This window comes from Marmota marmota, unplaced genomic scaffold (assembly GCF_001458135.2).
Source record: "Marmota marmota marmota unplaced genomic scaffold, marMar, whole genome shotgun sequence".
In the NCBI taxonomy this organism is placed as follows: Eukaryota; Metazoa; Chordata; class Mammalia; order Rodentia; family Sciuridae; genus Marmota; species Marmota marmota.
Window position 1 is genome coordinate 457,937 of NW_026000108.1, and position 18,413 is coordinate 476,349.

The 18,413-nt window shown below is 56.2% G+C and overlaps 1 protein-coding gene across 1 annotated transcript in view; it reads left to right on the forward strand.

The window, feature by feature from the left end:
• The window catches only part of Pde6b (phosphodiesterase 6B), a 45,520-nt gene extending 27,627 nt beyond the window's left edge, over window positions 1-17,893 (forward strand). The window contains exons 4-22 of the mRNA XM_015481829.2: window positions 6,571-6,711; window positions 6,796-6,870; window positions 7,326-7,390; window positions 8,167-8,233; window positions 8,439-8,486; window positions 9,385-9,534; window positions 9,786-9,929; window positions 10,719-10,784; window positions 11,628-11,774; window positions 13,040-13,147; window positions 13,406-13,515; window positions 13,622-13,709; window positions 14,134-14,234; window positions 14,328-14,435; window positions 14,688-14,751; window positions 15,034-15,108; window positions 15,927-16,010; window positions 16,819-16,975; window positions 17,683-17,893. Coding sequence (XP_015337315.1) covers window positions 6,571-6,711; window positions 6,796-6,870; window positions 7,326-7,390; window positions 8,167-8,233; window positions 8,439-8,486; window positions 9,385-9,534; window positions 9,786-9,929; window positions 10,719-10,784; window positions 11,628-11,774; window positions 13,040-13,147; window positions 13,406-13,515; window positions 13,622-13,709; window positions 14,134-14,234; window positions 14,328-14,435; window positions 14,688-14,751; window positions 15,034-15,108; window positions 15,927-16,010; window positions 16,819-16,975; window positions 17,683-17,744 — 1,860 coding nt within the window. The 3' untranslated portion in view covers window positions 17,745-17,893. The remainder of the gene's footprint in view (window positions 1-6,570; window positions 6,712-6,795; window positions 6,871-7,325; window positions 7,391-8,166; window positions 8,234-8,438; window positions 8,487-9,384; window positions 9,535-9,785; window positions 9,930-10,718; window positions 10,785-11,627; window positions 11,775-13,039; window positions 13,148-13,405; window positions 13,516-13,621; window positions 13,710-14,133; window positions 14,235-14,327; window positions 14,436-14,687; window positions 14,752-15,033; window positions 15,109-15,926; window positions 16,011-16,818; window positions 16,976-17,682) is intronic.
• Window positions 17,894-18,413: the final 520 nt, after the last annotated feature.

Consider the following 18,413-nt stretch of genomic DNA (forward strand, 5'->3'; position numbering starts at 1 on the left):
CACAGTCAGGAGATCTTCACCTAAAGGACCTGCCAGGATCCCAGAAATAAAAACAGGCATGGTCCCAAGACTGAGCTGGGGCCCCTGGCTCCCCTCGCCTCCCACCATGGTCCACACACCACCTCGTCCCCTGCCCCCGTGGGTGCAGGCTTGGGTCCCCGTTTGCAGATCTCACTGTGTCTGTGGCCTGGGCGGGAGTTGGAGGGTGCTGAGTCCTCAATCCCCAGGGGCCTAAGTCGTTTCAGTCTGGTCCGCACCCTGATAACCCCAACAGCAATTGCAGGCTGAGGTGCGGCTCCATGGCAGAGGCCTGCCTAGCATGCTCAAGGCCCTGGGTTCCATCCGCAGCACCACAAAGAAAACATAAATAAAACACAGTTGCAATGTTCGTGAGGTGTTTATTCCCCCACAAAACGAACCTGGAGACCACCAGGGCTGCAGGTTCCCGTGCCATGGGCGTGTCCAGCTTGGCTCCCCAGAACTCCCTGATCTCTGTGGAAAAGCACAGTTGCTTTTGGGGGCACCTTGGCAGACACAGCCCAGGAATTCACTGTCCAGGTACAGAAATGCCATAAGTGAGTGTCCTGAGTCCAGCAACCCTGGCCCTGGACAGAAGACACTGCCAGGAGTGAGGAGGGCTGCTGGGCCCCTGACACCCTGTCCAAGACACAGCCACCCACACGCCCCAGGTGCTACTGTGGGGGCCGTCTTGGGGCTGTGAAGGGCTGCCCCACTTCACATACAGCCCTCTAGGGTCTCACCAGGGCACTGTCCCCCGAGGAGCCACATCTCAGGGACCCTGCATATTCTCTATCTGGAAGGTCTACAACCAGTCCCGTCCCACTGCCCTACCTCCTGCCTTTCCAGTCCCTCCCTACCCGTGTGCTTCAGCATCCCTCTCCTCCAACACCCTACCAGTCCACCCCCCAGCAGTCAGAGCCACACTTTACAACTCAGGTCTTGTTGCTGGGCCTTGGGGCTCCCCTGCAGCCTGGCCCCTCTCTGCACATGACCACAGCCCCCTCTGTAGCCTGGGCCACTCTACCAGGAGCACAAACCCCAGACCACCCTGCATCAGAGAGCAAGCCGCAGGGTCCGTGTCCCCTGTTCTGTGGGTGGTTCCCCATCCCTAATCCAGGCAGCAAGTGAATTAGGCAGGAATCACAGACCTTGCAGCTCCCCCCAGCCTCTCAGGCCGCAGGCCATACTGTGGAGGCACAAGATAGACGCTGGTGCCTCCACACTTATGGTCAGCTGGAGCTCACTCTGCTCCTCCCTCCTGCTGGTAGCACCACAGGCCCTGCAGGTGCTCCCCCTGCCCATCTCCCTCCCAGCTGAGCTCCTTCTGAAGAGCTCCTGACCACTCTGTTCAGAGCCAACAGAACAAAGGAAGCCACAGGGTTGGCCCTGGACCTGGGAACACCTCTCTGTCCTACCACACCAGCTCCTGGTCACTTTCCATTGAACAATTCCCACTGCCCATCACCTCCAAAGACTGGATGAGGCCAAGTGGGTGCAGTCTGTGGCCAATAGCCAACCCTCTGTGTGTCTGGGCCCGATGGCTCATACAGAGGCCTGTGGGCACACGCAGCATACCAGGACAGGCATGGAAGAGCCCAGCAACCTCCGCGCCAGGGACTCACTGGGAACAAGTGGGAGTTCAGAAATCAGGAAGCAGCAGGGAGCCTCTGAGCAGGGCCTTCTGGAATCCGCCATGATGTCTTAACTCTTAGGGTGACTCTGCATACCTTGGATAATGACTGCCTCCTGCTGGTGGGGCTCTGCTGGGGACAGACAGTCCCCATGGTAGGTGGGATCTCATGGGGCTGAGTCCTGCAGAAGCCCCACCTGAGCCACTGCTCCCAGGAACTGGAACCTGTGCTACAGCCTGCTTCCCCCCACCCCACCCACCCAGCTCTGCACTTGGCTGAGCTCAGCCTCCCCAGATTCCACATGAGCAAGATGGTGCAGCATCTGTCCCTGAACCCATTTCACTCAGGGTTTCACCTGTGACACAGAGGTGGGTTCCATTTCTTAGCTACCATGAATAGTGCTGCATCCCTTCAACATACTGACTCAAGTCTTTTGGGTAAATACCCAGAAATGGGATTGCTGGATCATATAGTACTTCCCTTTCAGTGTTTTAGGAACCTCTGCCTTGAGTTCTAAACAGCTGTCCTGATCTGCATTTCCATTAACAATGTGTCGGCTCCCTTTTCCTGAATCCTCATCAGCACTTATCTTTCATATTTTCAAAATAGCCAGTTCGACAAATGGTGATATCTCATTGTTGTTTTAATTTGCATCTGACTAGAGATGTTGAGCATTTTCTCATATATACGTTGGCCATTTGTACATCTTCTCTTGAGAAAGGGGCTATGTAATTTGGAATTTGGTAAAGTCCTATGTCTCTATTTTTATTTTGTAGCCTATACTATTTTAGTACATGCAAAAAAAAACCCAAAACCCTTTTCAGACCTATGTCATGTAGACTGTTAGAACTGATAAACAAATTCCGAAATTTTGCAGGATACAAAATCAACTTATAAAAGTACACTGTAAAAGAAATTAAGGAAACAATTTAATTTCCAATAGCATCCAAAAATATTCAGGAATGATTTTAACCAAAAAAGTGAAAAATCTGCATATTGGAAACTACAAAATATTGATGAAAAATATTGACTACAAATAAATGGAAAGACATCCCATGTTCATGGGTTGGAAGAATTAACATAGTTTAAATGTCTGTTATCCAAAGCAATCTATAGATTCAATGCAATCCACTTCAAAATTTTAATGTCATTCTCCATAGAAATGGAAAAACAACCTACAACTCACATGAAACCACAAAAGACCACAGGTAGCCAAAGCAAGCCTGACTGAGAAGAACAAAAGTGGAGGTATCACCCTCCCAGATTTCTGAATGTCTTACAAAGTTGATCACATTGTAATCAGAACAGCATGCTGCCAACATAAACACATCCAATGGAATAGGAGTCCAGAAATAAACCCAAATTGACTGGTTTTCAAAAAAGATGCTGAGAACGTACAACATGGAAATAAATGGTGCCAGGAGAACTGGCTATCCACATGCAGAGAAATCAAAATGAACCTTCTCAGCTCTTATACAAGAATCAACTCAAATGGATCACAGACCTGAAATTATAAAACAAGAAGAAGAAAATGGGGAAAGTTTCCTACCTTTTGAAGTCAAGCAATAAGAATGTGGTTCAAAGCATCCTTGAAAAAAGCTGAGGCTCAAATGCCTCGCCCTCCTGGGACTGGCAGTCCCTGGCACTGGCCTCAGGCAGACCTCTCCTGCAGTCAGCCAAGGAGCATGGGTGAAGACACGCCTCATCCGGGAGACACCAGGACAGAGAGGCCGGTGTGGGGAATCAGAGGACTGGATCAAGGCTGTGCAGACACAGAGGAGCGCAAAACTCACACAGGACTGAGATGCTGAACTCCCAGCAGGCAGTGCCCTCCAGCAGGGAGAGAGGGGCCACCTGGTGACAGCTCCCCAGGAAGACCTCACAGAAGGTGCAGCACATGGCTGGAGCACTGGACACAGTGCAGTCGCTAAGATGAAGTTCATCGTGCACTCGGTCAGTCATCGGCAGTGGAAAACGTGTGTAGATGTGCCAGCTGTGCTCTGAAGGGAGAAGCTGCACCTCCCTCATTGTGTGCACCGGGCACCACCTGGAAAGTCAGACAAAAGCAAGGGGGGTGAGGCAGAGGCCGGGGGCAGGCTGCCTGGGTTCAGACCACTTGGACAGGTGGCCTCCCTCACTGGGCACCTGCTCCCTGGCTGTAGGAAATGACGCTGGTGAACAAAGGTGGTGCTGGTGGCAGCAGGGACCAGGAGAGAGTGTGGGTGACAGGAGACCCTGCACAGGGGTGGGAGAGAAGTCTGGCCCTTATCTGCAGTGTGAGCTCCATCTATCCCTCTCCCTGTGAGAACACACCTGGGGGACTGACAGCCAGTGGTTCCAAAGTCAGACATGCAGCCAGGCTGAGCTTACTCCAACAGGAGAGTCAACAGCTATGGCTGGCACCTGTAGACACCTTTGCAGGTGTGGTCCTGGCCTGGAAGCTCAGGGGACAGACACACAGCGACTCACACACTCTTAGGTCCACACTGGACTCCTGAGTCAGGCGACCTGGAAGGCTGGCTAGGTCCTCCCAGCATCCTGAGAGCACATCACCACTGTGGGTTTTACACCAGGGGGACCCGCCAGAGCCAGGAAGCCTTCTGAGGCACACAGCCAGCTGGAGGCGGCGCTACATCCTGACCCCTGCCATCAGGGAAAGGGTCAGCTCTTGGTCGGAGTTCTGCTGGAGGCTCTCCTCCCCAGGGCCAAGATTCTCCGGCAGCAGGTGGCTGACCACCCCAACTTCTAAGGCCTGTGCAGACAGCCACGCGGGAGCTGCTGCTACAAGCACCTGGACTCAGGCTGCTGGCCCTAGAGCTGCTGGATCACCCTTCCACTCAGGCAGCACCCGCCTCCAGGCACTGAGTGTGAGGCCTGCTCTGGCCATGAACAAACCAGGCATCCTGACTCCATGGAAATGCGGCCTAGTGGGAGACCACAGAGAGGCACCCGTGGGGCACCAGCCCTAACCCCTGCCCCCCGAGGCAAGGAGGTATTCCACCTGCAGCTTCCTCCTGTCCAGCACCCCCATGCTGGGACAGGCGCTGTCGAGGAGCACCAGTGGATCATCAGGGTGGCCCTGGGGAAATCAGGCTGAAACTACAGAATGAAAAGCCCTGGCACAGGGCTCTGAGGATGGAGGACAGAGCCTATGCAGAGCCCCAAATGGGGTGGGAGCAGTCCCTACATACAAGTCCAGCTAGGGGGAAGGTGGGTGGGGCCATGTCAGCAAAGCCCCTCCCTGTGGAGTGGTGGGGGTGGGGCCAGGTCTCAGGAGCCCATTTCCCATAGCCACCCATGAAGGGTCAGATGCACAGTAAAAATGCACCTGACATTCTGACACATCTGCCACCGCAACAAGATTCGACAGAACAGTAGGCGCTGTAGCTACAAGAGAGTGCCTCATATTCAACTGTTAGAAAAAGTCTTCATCTAGACTCACTACCCTAGGACTGGACTGATCAGGCACCAGGGCAACAGGGCACCAAGGGGTATGGTACTGGAGCAGTCGAGGCCAGAGAGCCATGGATGAGGCAGACCAGTTGGCCACAGCCAGAGGCAAGAGGAAGCAAGCCTGGGAGATGGTGGAGGCAGAGGGTCATGAGAAGAGCAGGGGCATGGGTGAGGGGAACGTGGTTCCTGGGTGGGACCCCGGAAGGCACACAGAAGAACGGTTTGAGAAAGAGGAGGGGGGCTGATGGAAGGAGTGACCTCCCTCCAGAGGAGGTGGGACATGCAGCACTGACGGGCTGGCCCCTGAGGAGAGGGAGAGGATCGCACATCGCTGAGCATGGGGGTGCCCTGGACAGGAGGAAGCTGCAGGTGGAACACCTCCTTGCCTCCAGGGCAGGGGAGAGGGGTGGTGCCCTCCCCAGGGTGCCTTGTCCCTTTGCACTTGTCTCCCTCACCACTCTGGGAGTGAGAGGCAACCAGAGCGCCTCCTCCTAGTGTCCCCACCAGCACGGTGGACTGGCATGTCTGTCTTCCCGTGGGTGGTGGTATGTCCTTCTCCTCAGGGCACAAGGTGTCTGCATTCTCCCCTGTGAACTTTGGGGTGGGTGGTTGGACTCATCCCTTAGTTGCTGTGAGTGCTGCAGGAATCCATGTTTCCTTTACTCCTGTGGCTGTGTCTGAGTGTGATGGGTACAGGTGGAAGGAGGTCACACTTAGCTTCAGAGGGTGGGAGAGCTGGCTGTGGAGCCAAGGGCTGTTGACTAGCAGTCCTGGTGCAGGGGGCTGAGTGTGGGAGGCACGGGCATCCCTGGACACAGCGGAGCCCGTGTAGCAAAGGCTGAGCGCTGGGGAGAGGAGACACCCAGGCACCTTCACAGATAATAAGGAGGCTGAGATGCGTAGTGTGAAGGAGGTTGGGAGCCAGGCTTCACCCACATCTCTGAACCACGCAGGCTGGGCTGAGGAAGGGAGCCAGAGGCCAAGCAATCATGCTCAGAGGGAACATATCAGCAACCCATCTCCCCTGTGCTGAGACACAGGCTCTTGTCCAGTGACTTTACATCTTCAAACCCCAGCCTCCCCGAGGCCAACTGCAGAGTAGGCAGCGGGAGGCACAGCCATCAGATTTTTGTCTTGCAAGCCCAGAGCAATTAATTTCAAATTTCACTCTCTCCTCGCTCTGAAGTTTCACTCATTAACCAAATGTGAGGCCAATGCTGGGCAGTGCATGGCATGACCAAAACCCAGAGACCTTGTCACCCTGTGGATCCCTGGGTGCCTCTGGGTCAGGAAACAGAGTCCTATGCTCAGATGAAACCCTGGGTTGCATACAGGGATCAGTGTCCTCCCAGGCTCTGTGGTCAGATGTCCGTGTGCTTCTGTGTACCAGGTATGAGTCGACCCCAGTGCTGCCATGGCCAGACAGCTGGGGTCTGCAGGTCCATAGGTGTGCCACCCCCTCCAGGTGCTGCTCTGGTCAGCCAACAAGGTGTTTGAGGAGCTGACAGACATCGAGAGGCAGTTCCACAAGGCCTTCTACACAGTGCGGGCTTATCTGAACTGTGACCGGTACTCTGTGGGCCTCCTGGACATGACCAAGGAGAAGGTGAGGTCTGGTGCTCTCGGGAGCCCTCCTGCCCAGCCTGACCCAGCTCCAGGGTGACTCTCTCCTCTCTTCTCCTCTGCCCAGGAATTTTTTGATGTGTGGCCTGTGCTGATGGGAGAAGCCCAGCCATACTCAGGCCCATGCACACCCGATGGCCGGGTGAGTGGTGGTGGCAGGGCCACACCCAGCTCATAGCTTGGATTCCCTGGCTCCGACTCCAGAGGGAAGTGGGGCAGGGGACTCCTACCCGCCTGCCTGTCTGCCATCTCCCCACTGCAGCCTGCCTGCCCCAGGGTGGGATGGCTTCACCAGCATGTCCCCTCATAAGACACACACACACATGTGGCCAAGTGGTGTTCAGGGTCCAGGGGGACAGAGGAAGCTGGCTCTAAGTCAAGTGTGCAATGTGTATCCCTGACCAGGCACACAAGGTGAAATGCCGGGTGCGGGCGTGTGAAAGTGAGTGTGAAACACTTGCTTGGGGCATGTGTCTGTGGACGTGTGTACCCGTCACCTGTGTGTGCTGTGCACATGCATGTCAGGGTAGGGTGTTGGCTCCCTCCCCTCTCGAGGAGCTGGGCCAGGACCCCACCCTGTTGTGTTTTGGTTCTCAGGAAATCGTCTTCTACAAAGTCATCGACTACATCCTCCACGGCAAGGAGGACATCAAGGTCATTCCGTAAGTGCCGGGTTCTTGCAGCATCAGCATCAGTGGGGTCCCCCAGACCAGGCCCAGCCTTTGGAGCAATGAGTTCCCACCTGGCCTGTGGCCCTGAAACTTGGTCAGGGCAGCTGCCTCCTGTTCAGAGCCAGCGTGGAGGGACCTGGGAGGTGAGGAAGGAGTGGCCAGCCTGAGCACTTGGACATCCAGAGTAGATATTCAGTGGGATCAGGTAAGCTGTGTAGGTGGCTTAGAGGTCAGTGTGAAGGGTCTCTTGGTTGGCCAGCCCAGCGGTCTCAGATGGAGCCCCAGAGGTCAGGTTGACCTCTCACCCTCAAGAAGTTCAGTACAGAGCTCAGGCTAGAGGGACTGGGGAGGGGGTGCCCTCTTCACTCCTACACTGTGTGGTCAGTGACCCTATGACCCATAGGCCTGACAAGACCCCACCCCAGGCTCCAAACAGGCACAAGGATCTGGGTACCAGGCCCAAGTAATTTGGGCCAGGACTGCAGGACAGGTGGCTGACACTGAGTCCCAGGAGGCTGACTGAAGCCACAGCTTGAGAGCTATGCATAGCTCCTCTGCACGGGGAGCAGTCCTCGCAGAGCGAGAGTCCCCAGCTTGACAGGGTGAGACGAGCCTCATCCTCTGGCCTCCTCCAGTTCTCACCAGGTTCCCAGCCCCATCCCCACCCCCACCTGAGCTCAGAGAAGGGCATGATGTGAACAGTCACTTGCCTTCACAACCAAAAACTCGAGTGTCTATCCATCTGATCCTTTGCTTCCCTCCCCCAGCACACCCCCAGATGACCATTGGGCCCTGGCCAGCGGCCTTCCAACCTATGTGGCAGAAAGTGGCTTTGTGAGTGCCGTGACCCTGGACCCAGACCTGTGCCTGCTGGTGCTTGATGCTTGCACACCCTGCCTCCCCCACCCCTGTCCCTCCTGCCACCCTTTTGCTTTGCTAAGAAGTTCACCTCTCTCAAGCAAGGCTGGGCTGGTGAGTGCGGTCAGAATCAGTGTGCACGCAGCTGCTCCAAGTGACACCAATTCTGATCCTTTTCCAGATCTGTAACATCATGAACACCTCCACTGACGAAATGTTCAAGTTTCAGGTATCTGTCTAGTCATTGATGGAAAGAGTGTGTTTCACTTAGGAAAGAAAGCATTTTAGTTCAGAAATGATAGGCTGACTTAGTTCTTGCTGCTTAAAAAACTGCTTCAGTCCTAGTGGCTGATGAGAAGCATGAATTTGTGCTCTCAGATCTGCAGGTGGGCTGGGCTCTGCTGAGGCTCTGTTGGTCTTGTCTAGGCTCCACTGGGCTCAGCTTATCTTGGCAGGGCTCAGCCAATCCTGCCTGGGCTCAGCTGATCCTGTCTGTGCTCACGTGGGGCCATGTGATCCTGTCTGGGCTCAGCTGATCCTGTCTGGGCTCACTGGATGGGCTATGTGGGTTCAGCTGGGCCAGGCTGAGCCCCAGCAAGCACTTCTCTGCTCTTTATGTCTTCATCTGGGGACCATGGGCAGGGCAGGCTCTTTCTGGGGAGGTCACATGGACTGATGGGAACATGCTTTGTCTCTCAACGCCTCCTGTAAGAACCAGCCTACAGTCCCTATTCCACCATCCAGGCCCAGTGTCTTTGGGACGGCGGACAGGACCAGTTACATGATACGCAGGGCCCAGTGTAAACTGGAAGTGTGAGGCCCGTGTCCAGCAGTCGTGGACAACATCGACAGCAGGGTGGCCTGGGGCCTTCTGAGAGGGGCTTCTGTGGGACTACCACCCTCACATGCCCAAGAAGCCAGCTCTCATGGGAAAATACCCTCCTTAGTTGGAAAAATCATGACACAAAGACCATAGACACCAAGTCCTCAGACAAGGTGGGGGGTGAAGAGTCAGCAAGGAGCCTGGCTCCAGGCCTGGGGGCGGCACAAATAAGGCTCTCTCCCTGGGCAACACGCCTGGCCCTGGCCAGACCCAAGGCCACCCTCAGCTCTTCATGCCCCTACAGGAGGGGCCCTTGGATGACTCTGGGTGGGTCATCAAGAATGTGCTCTCCATGCCCATCGTCAACAAGAAGGAGGAGATTGTGGGGGTGGCGACCTTCTACAACAGAAAAGACGGGAAGCCCTTTGACGAGCAGGATGAAGTCCTCATGGAGGTAAACCAGCAGAGGGGGCCCTGCGTGATGTATGACATGCCCGCAAGTGGGGTGCCTCCCTGCATTCGGCATCTCCCCAGCACTAGGGCAGGGAGAGTGCGGATAAGGGAAGACTGCGAGGCCTTGTCCCTGAAGGCCCCACTGGAAGGCGCTAGCTGTGCGGCAGGTGGCCAGGCAACTGCCCACCGAATGGTCAGCAGGGCTCCTCAGGGGGCTCAGAGAGGTGGGTGACACTGCTCTTCTGTCTCCAGTCGCTGACACAGTTCCTGGGCTGGTCGGTGCTGAACACAGACACCTACGACAAGGTGAACAAGCTGGAGAACCGCAGAGACATCGCCCAGGACATGGTTCTATACCACGTGAGATGTGACAAGGACGAGATCCAGATGATACTGGTACCGCAACTTGCATTCCACAGTGCCTTTGCACAGGGAGGCAGGCAGCCCAGCCGGGGACGCATACCGGGCCGACCCCAGGCACTGGCCTGGCACCTGCCCCAGGACCTGCCCCAGTATCCACATACTGTCTGCCTAGGCCAGGGCCCCACACAGTGCCAGCCCAGCCAGCCCTGGAACCTGCCTCTGCACCCACACACTGCCCGCCCAGCCCAGGACCTGCCCCAGGACTTGCGCCAGCACCCACACACTGCCGATCCTGTCCAGGGACCTCCCCCAGGACTTGCCCTGGCACCTGCCCTGGGACCTGCTCCGGGACCCACACACTGCTGGTCCAGCTCCGGGACCTGCCCTGGCACCCACATACTGCCTGCCCAGCCCTAGGATCTGTCCAATGCCACGGGCTCAGCTGCGGATGGGTGTGCCCAATGCCCTCCTGCCTATCACGCAAGGCTCCATCTGTCATCCATGCAGAGTGCTGAGATCAGTGCCAAGAGGCAGGAGAGTGAGTGGTGCACACGTGCACACACAGACACACACACACACACAATCATGCACACGTACACAGTCACACACACTGGGGCTCTCAAGCACCTGCTCCCTCCCATGGGGGTGCCTATCTGTCTGGAATCGAGGGTACCCTGGCCCAAGGAGATGGCTGCCCATCAGTATTCAGAGGTCCCTTTGTCCAACGAGCTCACGTGTGAAGGTGATGTGGTCCCTCTCTCACCCAAGGGGTGAGAGCAGTGCCCTCTCTCTCTCGCATGACCTGCCTGTTGCTCCCTTTAGCCAACGAGGGAGCGCCTGGGGAAGGAGCCTGCTGACTGTGAGGAGGATGAGCTGGGGAAAATCTTGGTGAGGACCTGTCTCTGCTCCTCAGTGGGTGCTGGTAGCTCCTGCCAGCAGGGGAGTTCCCCTGGGACAGGATGCCATCTCAGGATGTTGGCTGTCATCTACATGGGCCTGTGGTCGGGTGTGTCTGCACTCCTCAGTAGACATCTGTCTACAGGACCCTGGCTCTGAATCTTTCTTGGCCAGTGTGTTGAGCTCACGTCCAGCTGGGGCTGACCTGACATCTGCACTGCCAAGTGCATCTGTATGCCCGCCTGTCTCCTCTGTACTTCCAGAACTGTCCACGCTTTAGTCTCTGCAGGCATGACTTGGACCAAGTGTCCATCTGTGCTGCCCCTAGAGGAGGGCCAGCACACACAGCACACACAGACATATGATTGTGTGTCTCCCAGAGAACATCACAGATCACCCTGGCAGTCGTGTGACACCTCCAGCTCTGTCATCTGTGTGATTTACCACTGTGTGGTCTTGGAGCATCTGATCATTCTTGACAAGTTATGACTGTCCCCAGTGTCTGTGTCACCTGTGCTTGTGTGAAAGTGTCTGCCATGAGTCTGCATATACGTGCCTACGCCTACCTGCCTCTGTCCATGTGTGCTTATCTTTTCCTGCACACATCTCTGTTTGCTAGTTTGCCTCCCCGACATCATTATGTCTGCTCAGCTGGGTGGGAGGAGAGAGAGGACGGTCTGAGTTAGGGGGATGTGAACATCCCAGGCCATAGGCTGAAGATCACACTAGAGATGCCCAGGGCATCTAGCTGGAGAGAGGGTTCTGAGAGGAGGAGGGATGGGGAGCAAGTAGGGCTGGTGGGCCTGCGTCCCTCAGCTCACAACCCCCCTGCAGAAGGAAGAGCTGCCAGGGCCCACCAAGTTTGACATCTATGAGTTCCACTTCTCTGACCTGGAGTGCACTGAGCTGGAGCTGGTCAAGTGTGGCATCCAGATGTACTATGAGCTGGGCGTGGTCCGCAAGTTCCAGATCCCCCAGGAGGTGGGGACATGGTCGAGGGTCCCTAATCCCCTGGGAGGTGGGAGGGCATGGTTGGGGCTCCCAGATCTTCCAGGAGGTGAGTAGAATGTGGTAATCAGTGTCCCGGGAAGTTTTGGGGACGTTTTCTTGTAAAACCACAAAGTATGCCTAGAATACATGAATGGATAGGTAGATAGATAGATGGAGAATGGATGTATACAGATGGAGAATGTGTGGATGAGGCTGCCTCGATGGGAGGGTGGATGGATAACTGGGTAGATAGATGGACAGATGAATGGATGGGCAGATGGATGAATGGATGTTGGGGGGTGGGGTGGGTGATGGACAGACCAGTGGAAAAGTAGGTGAGCGGGTGGATGGAGTATGGACAATGGAAGGGCCAGTGGGTGGGTGAGTGAACGCACAATGAGTGATGAGGGTATGGTTGGTAGATGAATGGTTGGTGGGTGGGCAGGTGGACAGATGGATGACGGACAGAAAGTTTGACTAGTAAGAATCCAGGCAACCTTCTCACTGGGTGCATCCCTGAGCAGTAGTGAGTTGGCGTGGGGTGCAGAATGGAAGCAGCTCCTCACCCAAGAAGAAAGTACCTAGTGTCCCTTGGGTTTGGCCACAGGCGGGCCCTGGAGGGAAGGGGTGGCTCTCTCAGCTCTGGGCCACAATTCTGCTCCACCTGCAGTTTTCTTGCTCTGTCCTGCGTCCAGCTCCACACCTGCTTCCCACAGCCCAGATGAGGGAGTCTATCACCTTTCCTCATGCTCCTCAGAGAACAGGAGCCACAGGCTGTCTTTTTTTGGAAGAAGCTTTAGTAAATACTAAGGGAAAACACAAAAGAAGAATTTATAGAAAATACTAACAGAATAAAAATATTCCCAAATAATTTTCTGACCCCAAATATCACAAGGGAAGCAAGAGGCTCCTCTGAGCCCCAATGATAACTGCCTGCAGAGTCCCTACCCTTCTGTCCACAGACCACATATCTGGCCCATTCAAATATCCACACTTAAAACTGATTCTTAGGGTCTCCTCGGGGTCCCCTCCCCAGTTTCGGGCTGGGCCATAGGCCAAGGCACCAACTCCTAATGGCTGCAGCCAATCTTAGCTCTTCCCACCCAGCTCAGGCTTCCCACCACCCCTGCAGGTACCCAAGAAGCTCAGGCAGTTCCACTGGGAACTAGGGGAATGGGAGGCTCAGGGGACCAGCCTTCACACATGAGGTTTGGGGATTCAACGCTGATCAAAGACCTGCATGTCCTCTGCCCCAGGTCCTGGTGCGGTTCCTGTTCTCTGTCAGCAAAGCCTACCGGAGAATCACCTACCACAACTGGCGCCACGGCTTCAACGTGGCTCAGACCATGTTCACACTGCTCATGGTGTGTGGACAGGGCAGGGTGGGCAGGGCACCACAGCCATTTCCACCTGCCTGGCTCCTGGGGTGGGAGTCTTCCCTAGGCCAAGGGAAGGAGGCAGCCCACACCCTCCAGCCAGTGCTTACCCAGCCGGGCTGTGGGCAGAGGGCCCCTGGGCAGGGGAGCAGGAGGGGGTCCAGCCCACAGATACCCCTGCCCTGGCCTGACTGGAGCACGGAGCTGGGCCAGAAACAGCACCCAGGCATGGACATGCCCCCACAGACAGGCAAGCTGAAAAGCTACTACACTGACCTGGAAGCCTTCGCCATGGTCACAGCAGGCCTGTGCCATGACATTGACCACCGAGGCACCAACAACCTGTACCAGATGAAGTAGGTGCCTGGCACAGCCGTGGGTCACCCTCCTGGGGTCATCTGCACAGCTGGCCTGGCCCACTGCCTTTCTGACTGCTTGCGTTTTGAATACACTCTGTAACAGATCCCAGAATCCCTTAGCCAAGCTTCACGGCTCCTCCATCTTGGAGCGGCACCACCTGGAGTTTGGGAAGTTCCTGCTGGCAGAGGAGGTTGGCCCCTCACTGGCTCCGGGGACCCACAGGGCTTGGGTGGGTCAGGGTGGGTTTGGCTGCAAGAGACCTGTGGCTGTGTGAGGAGCCAGGACAGGTTCACAGATGGTGTCCAGTGGGGTAGGCCTGGGGCTTTGGGGTAGTAGGGCAACGGGCCCAGGACTCTCCCTGTGAAGTGAGGTGCAAGGCCTTCTAGATCCAGAGCCTATAGCCACAGCAGAAGCTGCCTCAGAGCTTCTCCCTGTGTCCACAGGGAGGGCAGAAAGCTGGGAGGGAAGGGGGCTGCCCTCCCAAGGAGCAGGAGCAGGCATAAGCCTGGCGAAGTACACAGGAGCCTGGGGCAGAGGAGGTGCCTAGCCTGAGAGCTGCAGCCAAGGGCCCTGTGCAAGCCTGACAGTGACCCTGCACCAACTGACACTCGCAGAGCCTGAACATCTACCAGAACCTGAACCGGCGGCAGCATGAGCATGTGATCCACCTCATGGACATCGCCATTATCGCCACGGACCTGGCCCTCTACTTCAAGTGCACACCCCACCCCGGGATGGCAGGGGCGGGAGCGGGGGCATGTTGGTGTGAGACTCGCCACCATTTGCCCTCCCTCCTTCCTGTGTCCAGGAAGAGGACAATGTTCCAGAAGATTGTGGATGAGTCCAAGAACTACACAGACAAGAAGAGCTGGGTGGAGTACCTGTCCCTGGAGACGACGCGGAAGGAGATAGTCATGTGAGCGCACTCCCTCCTGCAGACCTGGGAGAGGGCCCTCAGGGACAGCACTGCTGGGTTTGGAGGAGCCAGTGCAGGATCTAGGGTCAAATGGGATGTCCTTGGTTTCTGGCCTTTAGCAACCCTCACTTCACCCTCAGCTTCCCTTCCTTCATCTTCGATCCGGTGCCCCAGGACTAGCGCCTTCCCCAGGCCGTCTCAGGAGCCCAGGACACCAGCAAGAACTCATGACTCTGCTCTGTCTGCCGGCAGGGCCATGATGATGACTGCCTGTGACCTGTCTGCCATCACCAAGCCCTGGGAAGTCCAGAGCAAGGTCAGGCCTGGTTGGCCAGACCCAAACTCACCCTTCCAGGGCCCCTGGGTCTGCATCTGGGGAGCCTCAGAGGGGGGAGAATGCAGCTTGCAGTCATGCTGAAGGCGGCCATGGGCCTGCCAGGGTACAGCAGTGGGGGTGCCTAGCGCCTAAACCAGCAGAGCCTGAGAGCTCCAGGTGAAACTGCACCATGCCACCTTTGTGAGGGCCCAGGCTGGGGTGCAGCCTTAGGGCAGGGCCCGAGAGCACAGAACCAACTGCGCTGCCTTTGTGTGCCACCAGGTTGCTCTTCTGGTGGCCGCTGAGTTCTGGGAACAAGGTGACTTGGAAAGGACAGTTTTGGATCAGCAGCCCATCGTAAGTGTTGCTTCCAGAAGCTTCTGCCCTGATGAGGGGACAAGACCCCATTGTGGTGCTGGGGAACAGGGACTCTGAGGTCTTTGCCTCCTGTGTGTAGTTGTGCCACATGAGAATGGATGGCTTCACCTCTGGTGAGGTGGAGTGCAGGGCACGGAGGTGGTCTCAGGACCAGAAGCCAAGTACAGGCAGCTCCCAGATGTTCCCCGGCCAGGCAGGATGGCCCCAGGGACAGTGTAGGGCAGGGAAAGCCGGGGTGAGAGTCCAGGGCAAGACCAGCATCCGTGCAAGAAAGGTACGTGCAGTGCGGTCAGAACACACTGCTAGCACAGGACAGCTCCTGGCCACCCTGCTCAGCCCCATGGCACAAGATGGGAAGTCTGATCCCAAAGCCAGATTCAACCAGCGCAAATGGCTGTCTGAAGCAGGCTGCATGCCAAGTATAGGCTCCACAGCACATCCGGGTTCTGGTCAGCTGAGTGACAGGCCGGCAGCTGGGGCATAAGGGCAACACTGGGGACAGTGCCCCGTGGACAGAAGACGCTTAGGTGAACCAGCAGTATCCCACATGAGGGTCAGAGGCTCAGAAGTAGGAAGGGGCAGCCTGGGCAGCTGGCAAGGAGGGGCATCTTGGCTCTCTGCTTCTAGGCCAGCTCTGGTAGCTGAGCTTGGCCCTCTATGGGCTGCACCTTCGCCCCTGGGCTCTGCTCATTCTCTCTCATGAATGTGTTCACTAGAGTGTAGGGGTGGGTGCCAGCTGGGGCCCGAAGGGCCTGAGGAGATGGCACTGGGTAAGCTGCCTTTGCTTCCTCCACAAGCCCCTGATGGACAGGAGTAAGGCGGATGAGCTCCCCAAGCTGCAGGTTGGCTTCATTGACTTCGTGTGCACGTTCGTGTACAAGGTGGGAATCCCCGGGCCCGTGGGTGTTGACAGAGCAGCCAGGAGCCCACAGGGGGCGTGGGCGGGACTAGCAGTGACCTCACAGCAGGAGGAATGCCTGTGCAGACTGCCACCCATGGGGGTACCTCCCTCCCAGCCTCACCCCCACCTGCTCAGCCATGGCGTGTACTCATGCCTGCACTGGGGATGAGACCTGCCACCAGCTGTCCTTAGAAGCACCAAGAATGCCCCCCCAACCCACCCCGCGAGGTCTCTCCTCAGGGACCTTGCCTCTGTGGGGCCCTTGCACAATGGTGGGCACCTGTCTTCAGGGCAATGACTGCCACTTGCCTATGGGTTCCTTTGTGGGTGTCTGTAAGCCCTCAGGAGTGGGCCTGGGTCTGCCCATCCCTGCTAGTGTGCCCTGCCCACATGACCTACAGAACATGGGAATGCAGCCATGTTCCTGCCCAGTGGCCAGGGACCCAATGCCCTGCTGGGCCTGAGTTCTGTTGTTTGGGCCTCTGAGGACACAGGGAGGGAATGGGAAGACACTGACCTGGTGGGGGTCTGACTGACCCCCTGACCAGGCAATGCCCCACCCCCCTCTCTAAGAAGGGTGCTATTTGGCTTTAGGTGAAGTGGCCCTGATCAGCCACTCAAGCAGGGTCAACATGGACATGTCCTTTTAAAGTGGCCAAAGGTCACAGTCCAGCAAGGGTGACTCCCTCTGCCTTCCTCAACTCCATCCACAGGGGCTGGGCAGGGAGACCACCATCCTAGCCCTCCAGGAGCAGAGGGGACACACATGTGGCTTCTGTTTCCTCCAGGAGTTCTCCCGTTTCCATGAAGAGATCCTGCCCATGTTTGACCAACTACAGAACAACAGGAAGGAGTGGAAAGCACTTGCTGACGAGCACGAGGCCAAAATGAAGGCCCTGGAGGAGGAGAAGGAGGAGGAGGAAGAGAGTGTGGCGGCCAAGAAAGGTCTGGGCCCTGGCCAGCCTGGGGCAGGGACTCGGCTTACCCCCGACAAAGCTGTGAGACTTAGGGAAAGAAAGGGTGCATGCCCAGCGGCCCCACGGGGGATGCCGTCCACAGTGGGGAGGTCACCTGTGCAGTGACAGAGCCAGGAGGGTCTCACTGCTCCTGGCTGAGCTCAAGTCTCTCCAAGTAACTGCGCTGCTGCCCTTGTAAAGGGAAGCAGGCTCACTGAACTCTCAGCAGCTCCCTTCCACCACCGAGGAGTCGAACCCTAAGTAGCTTGTAAATTACACCCACATGCCCATGCCACCCTCAGAAACCAAACAGCAAAACTGGAAACTAGTGAGCTGCGCAGGAGTTAGTCCTGCAGTGCCCACAGTCCTGTCACAGGGCCTGACTCAGTGACCAGTCAGCATACCCAGATCAGAGCCTCCATGCATTGTCTGGCTTCCCTAGTCTGGGCCTTGTTACTCCCTGCATGCTGTGCCATGGGGTAAACCAGCATGAAGAAGGCAGCCATAGGGTTGTGGGAGGCCAGGACTGAGAGCAATCTTGGTGTGGTGTCAAGAGAGGTGAAGCACTTAGAACAGCTCAGCTCCACTTAACCTGCTTGGGCTGGCCAGACCTGCACTCCACCCTTTCCCTGAAGGGGAGAGAGCACACAAAGCAGGAGGGCGAAGGTTCCCCACTCACCCTGTTTTCTCTCACAGTGGGCACAGAAATCTGCAATGGTGACCCAGCACCCAAGTCTTCCACCTGCTGTATCCTGTAAGCCCTGGTCTAGGGGACTGCTAGCTCCCTCCAGGCCCTCAACCTCTGGAACATGGGCTCTGCCTCCTGCACTTTGGAGTAAAAAGTTAGGAAGCCAAGAAAATGACTGAAGACAGTTTGAAATATTTTGAATTTTTATAAGGTTTTTTTAATAAACTTAAGCAAACTCTCAATAATTTATTAAAGAGTATAGCCTACATCACTCTTTTTTGAATACAGTTCCCACAGAGATCTTTGAAAGAGGCCTGTGAACTGTCTGAAATTGCTGAGTGGGGACGTTCAGAACTGCACGGATGTGTGTACACAGGAATGTAGCATCCCTGTCTCACCTGCTTCAGGAAGAACATGCCCAAGAATTCAGAATAAAGCACAGATCAAATTGTCCATTTTTACACACTAGTTACTGTGGAGGACACAAAAGAGTGCTTGAAAGCTCTGCCAGCAAGCTCAAGGCCAGGACTAGAGCGCAGTCAGATGGCAGTGGTCTGTAATGAACACTGGAGGGTGGACTTGAGGCCAAGCTTCTACTGGCTCAGACCCTGCACCAGGGAGTCTTAAGGAAGAACTGTTGCCTCTCATGACTTAATATTGGTGGACTAGGGGACCGGCAAAGGCAGAAAGTCCAGTGGGCCTTGACTTTGAAGTGAGTATCATCTGGCAGAAAACAAGG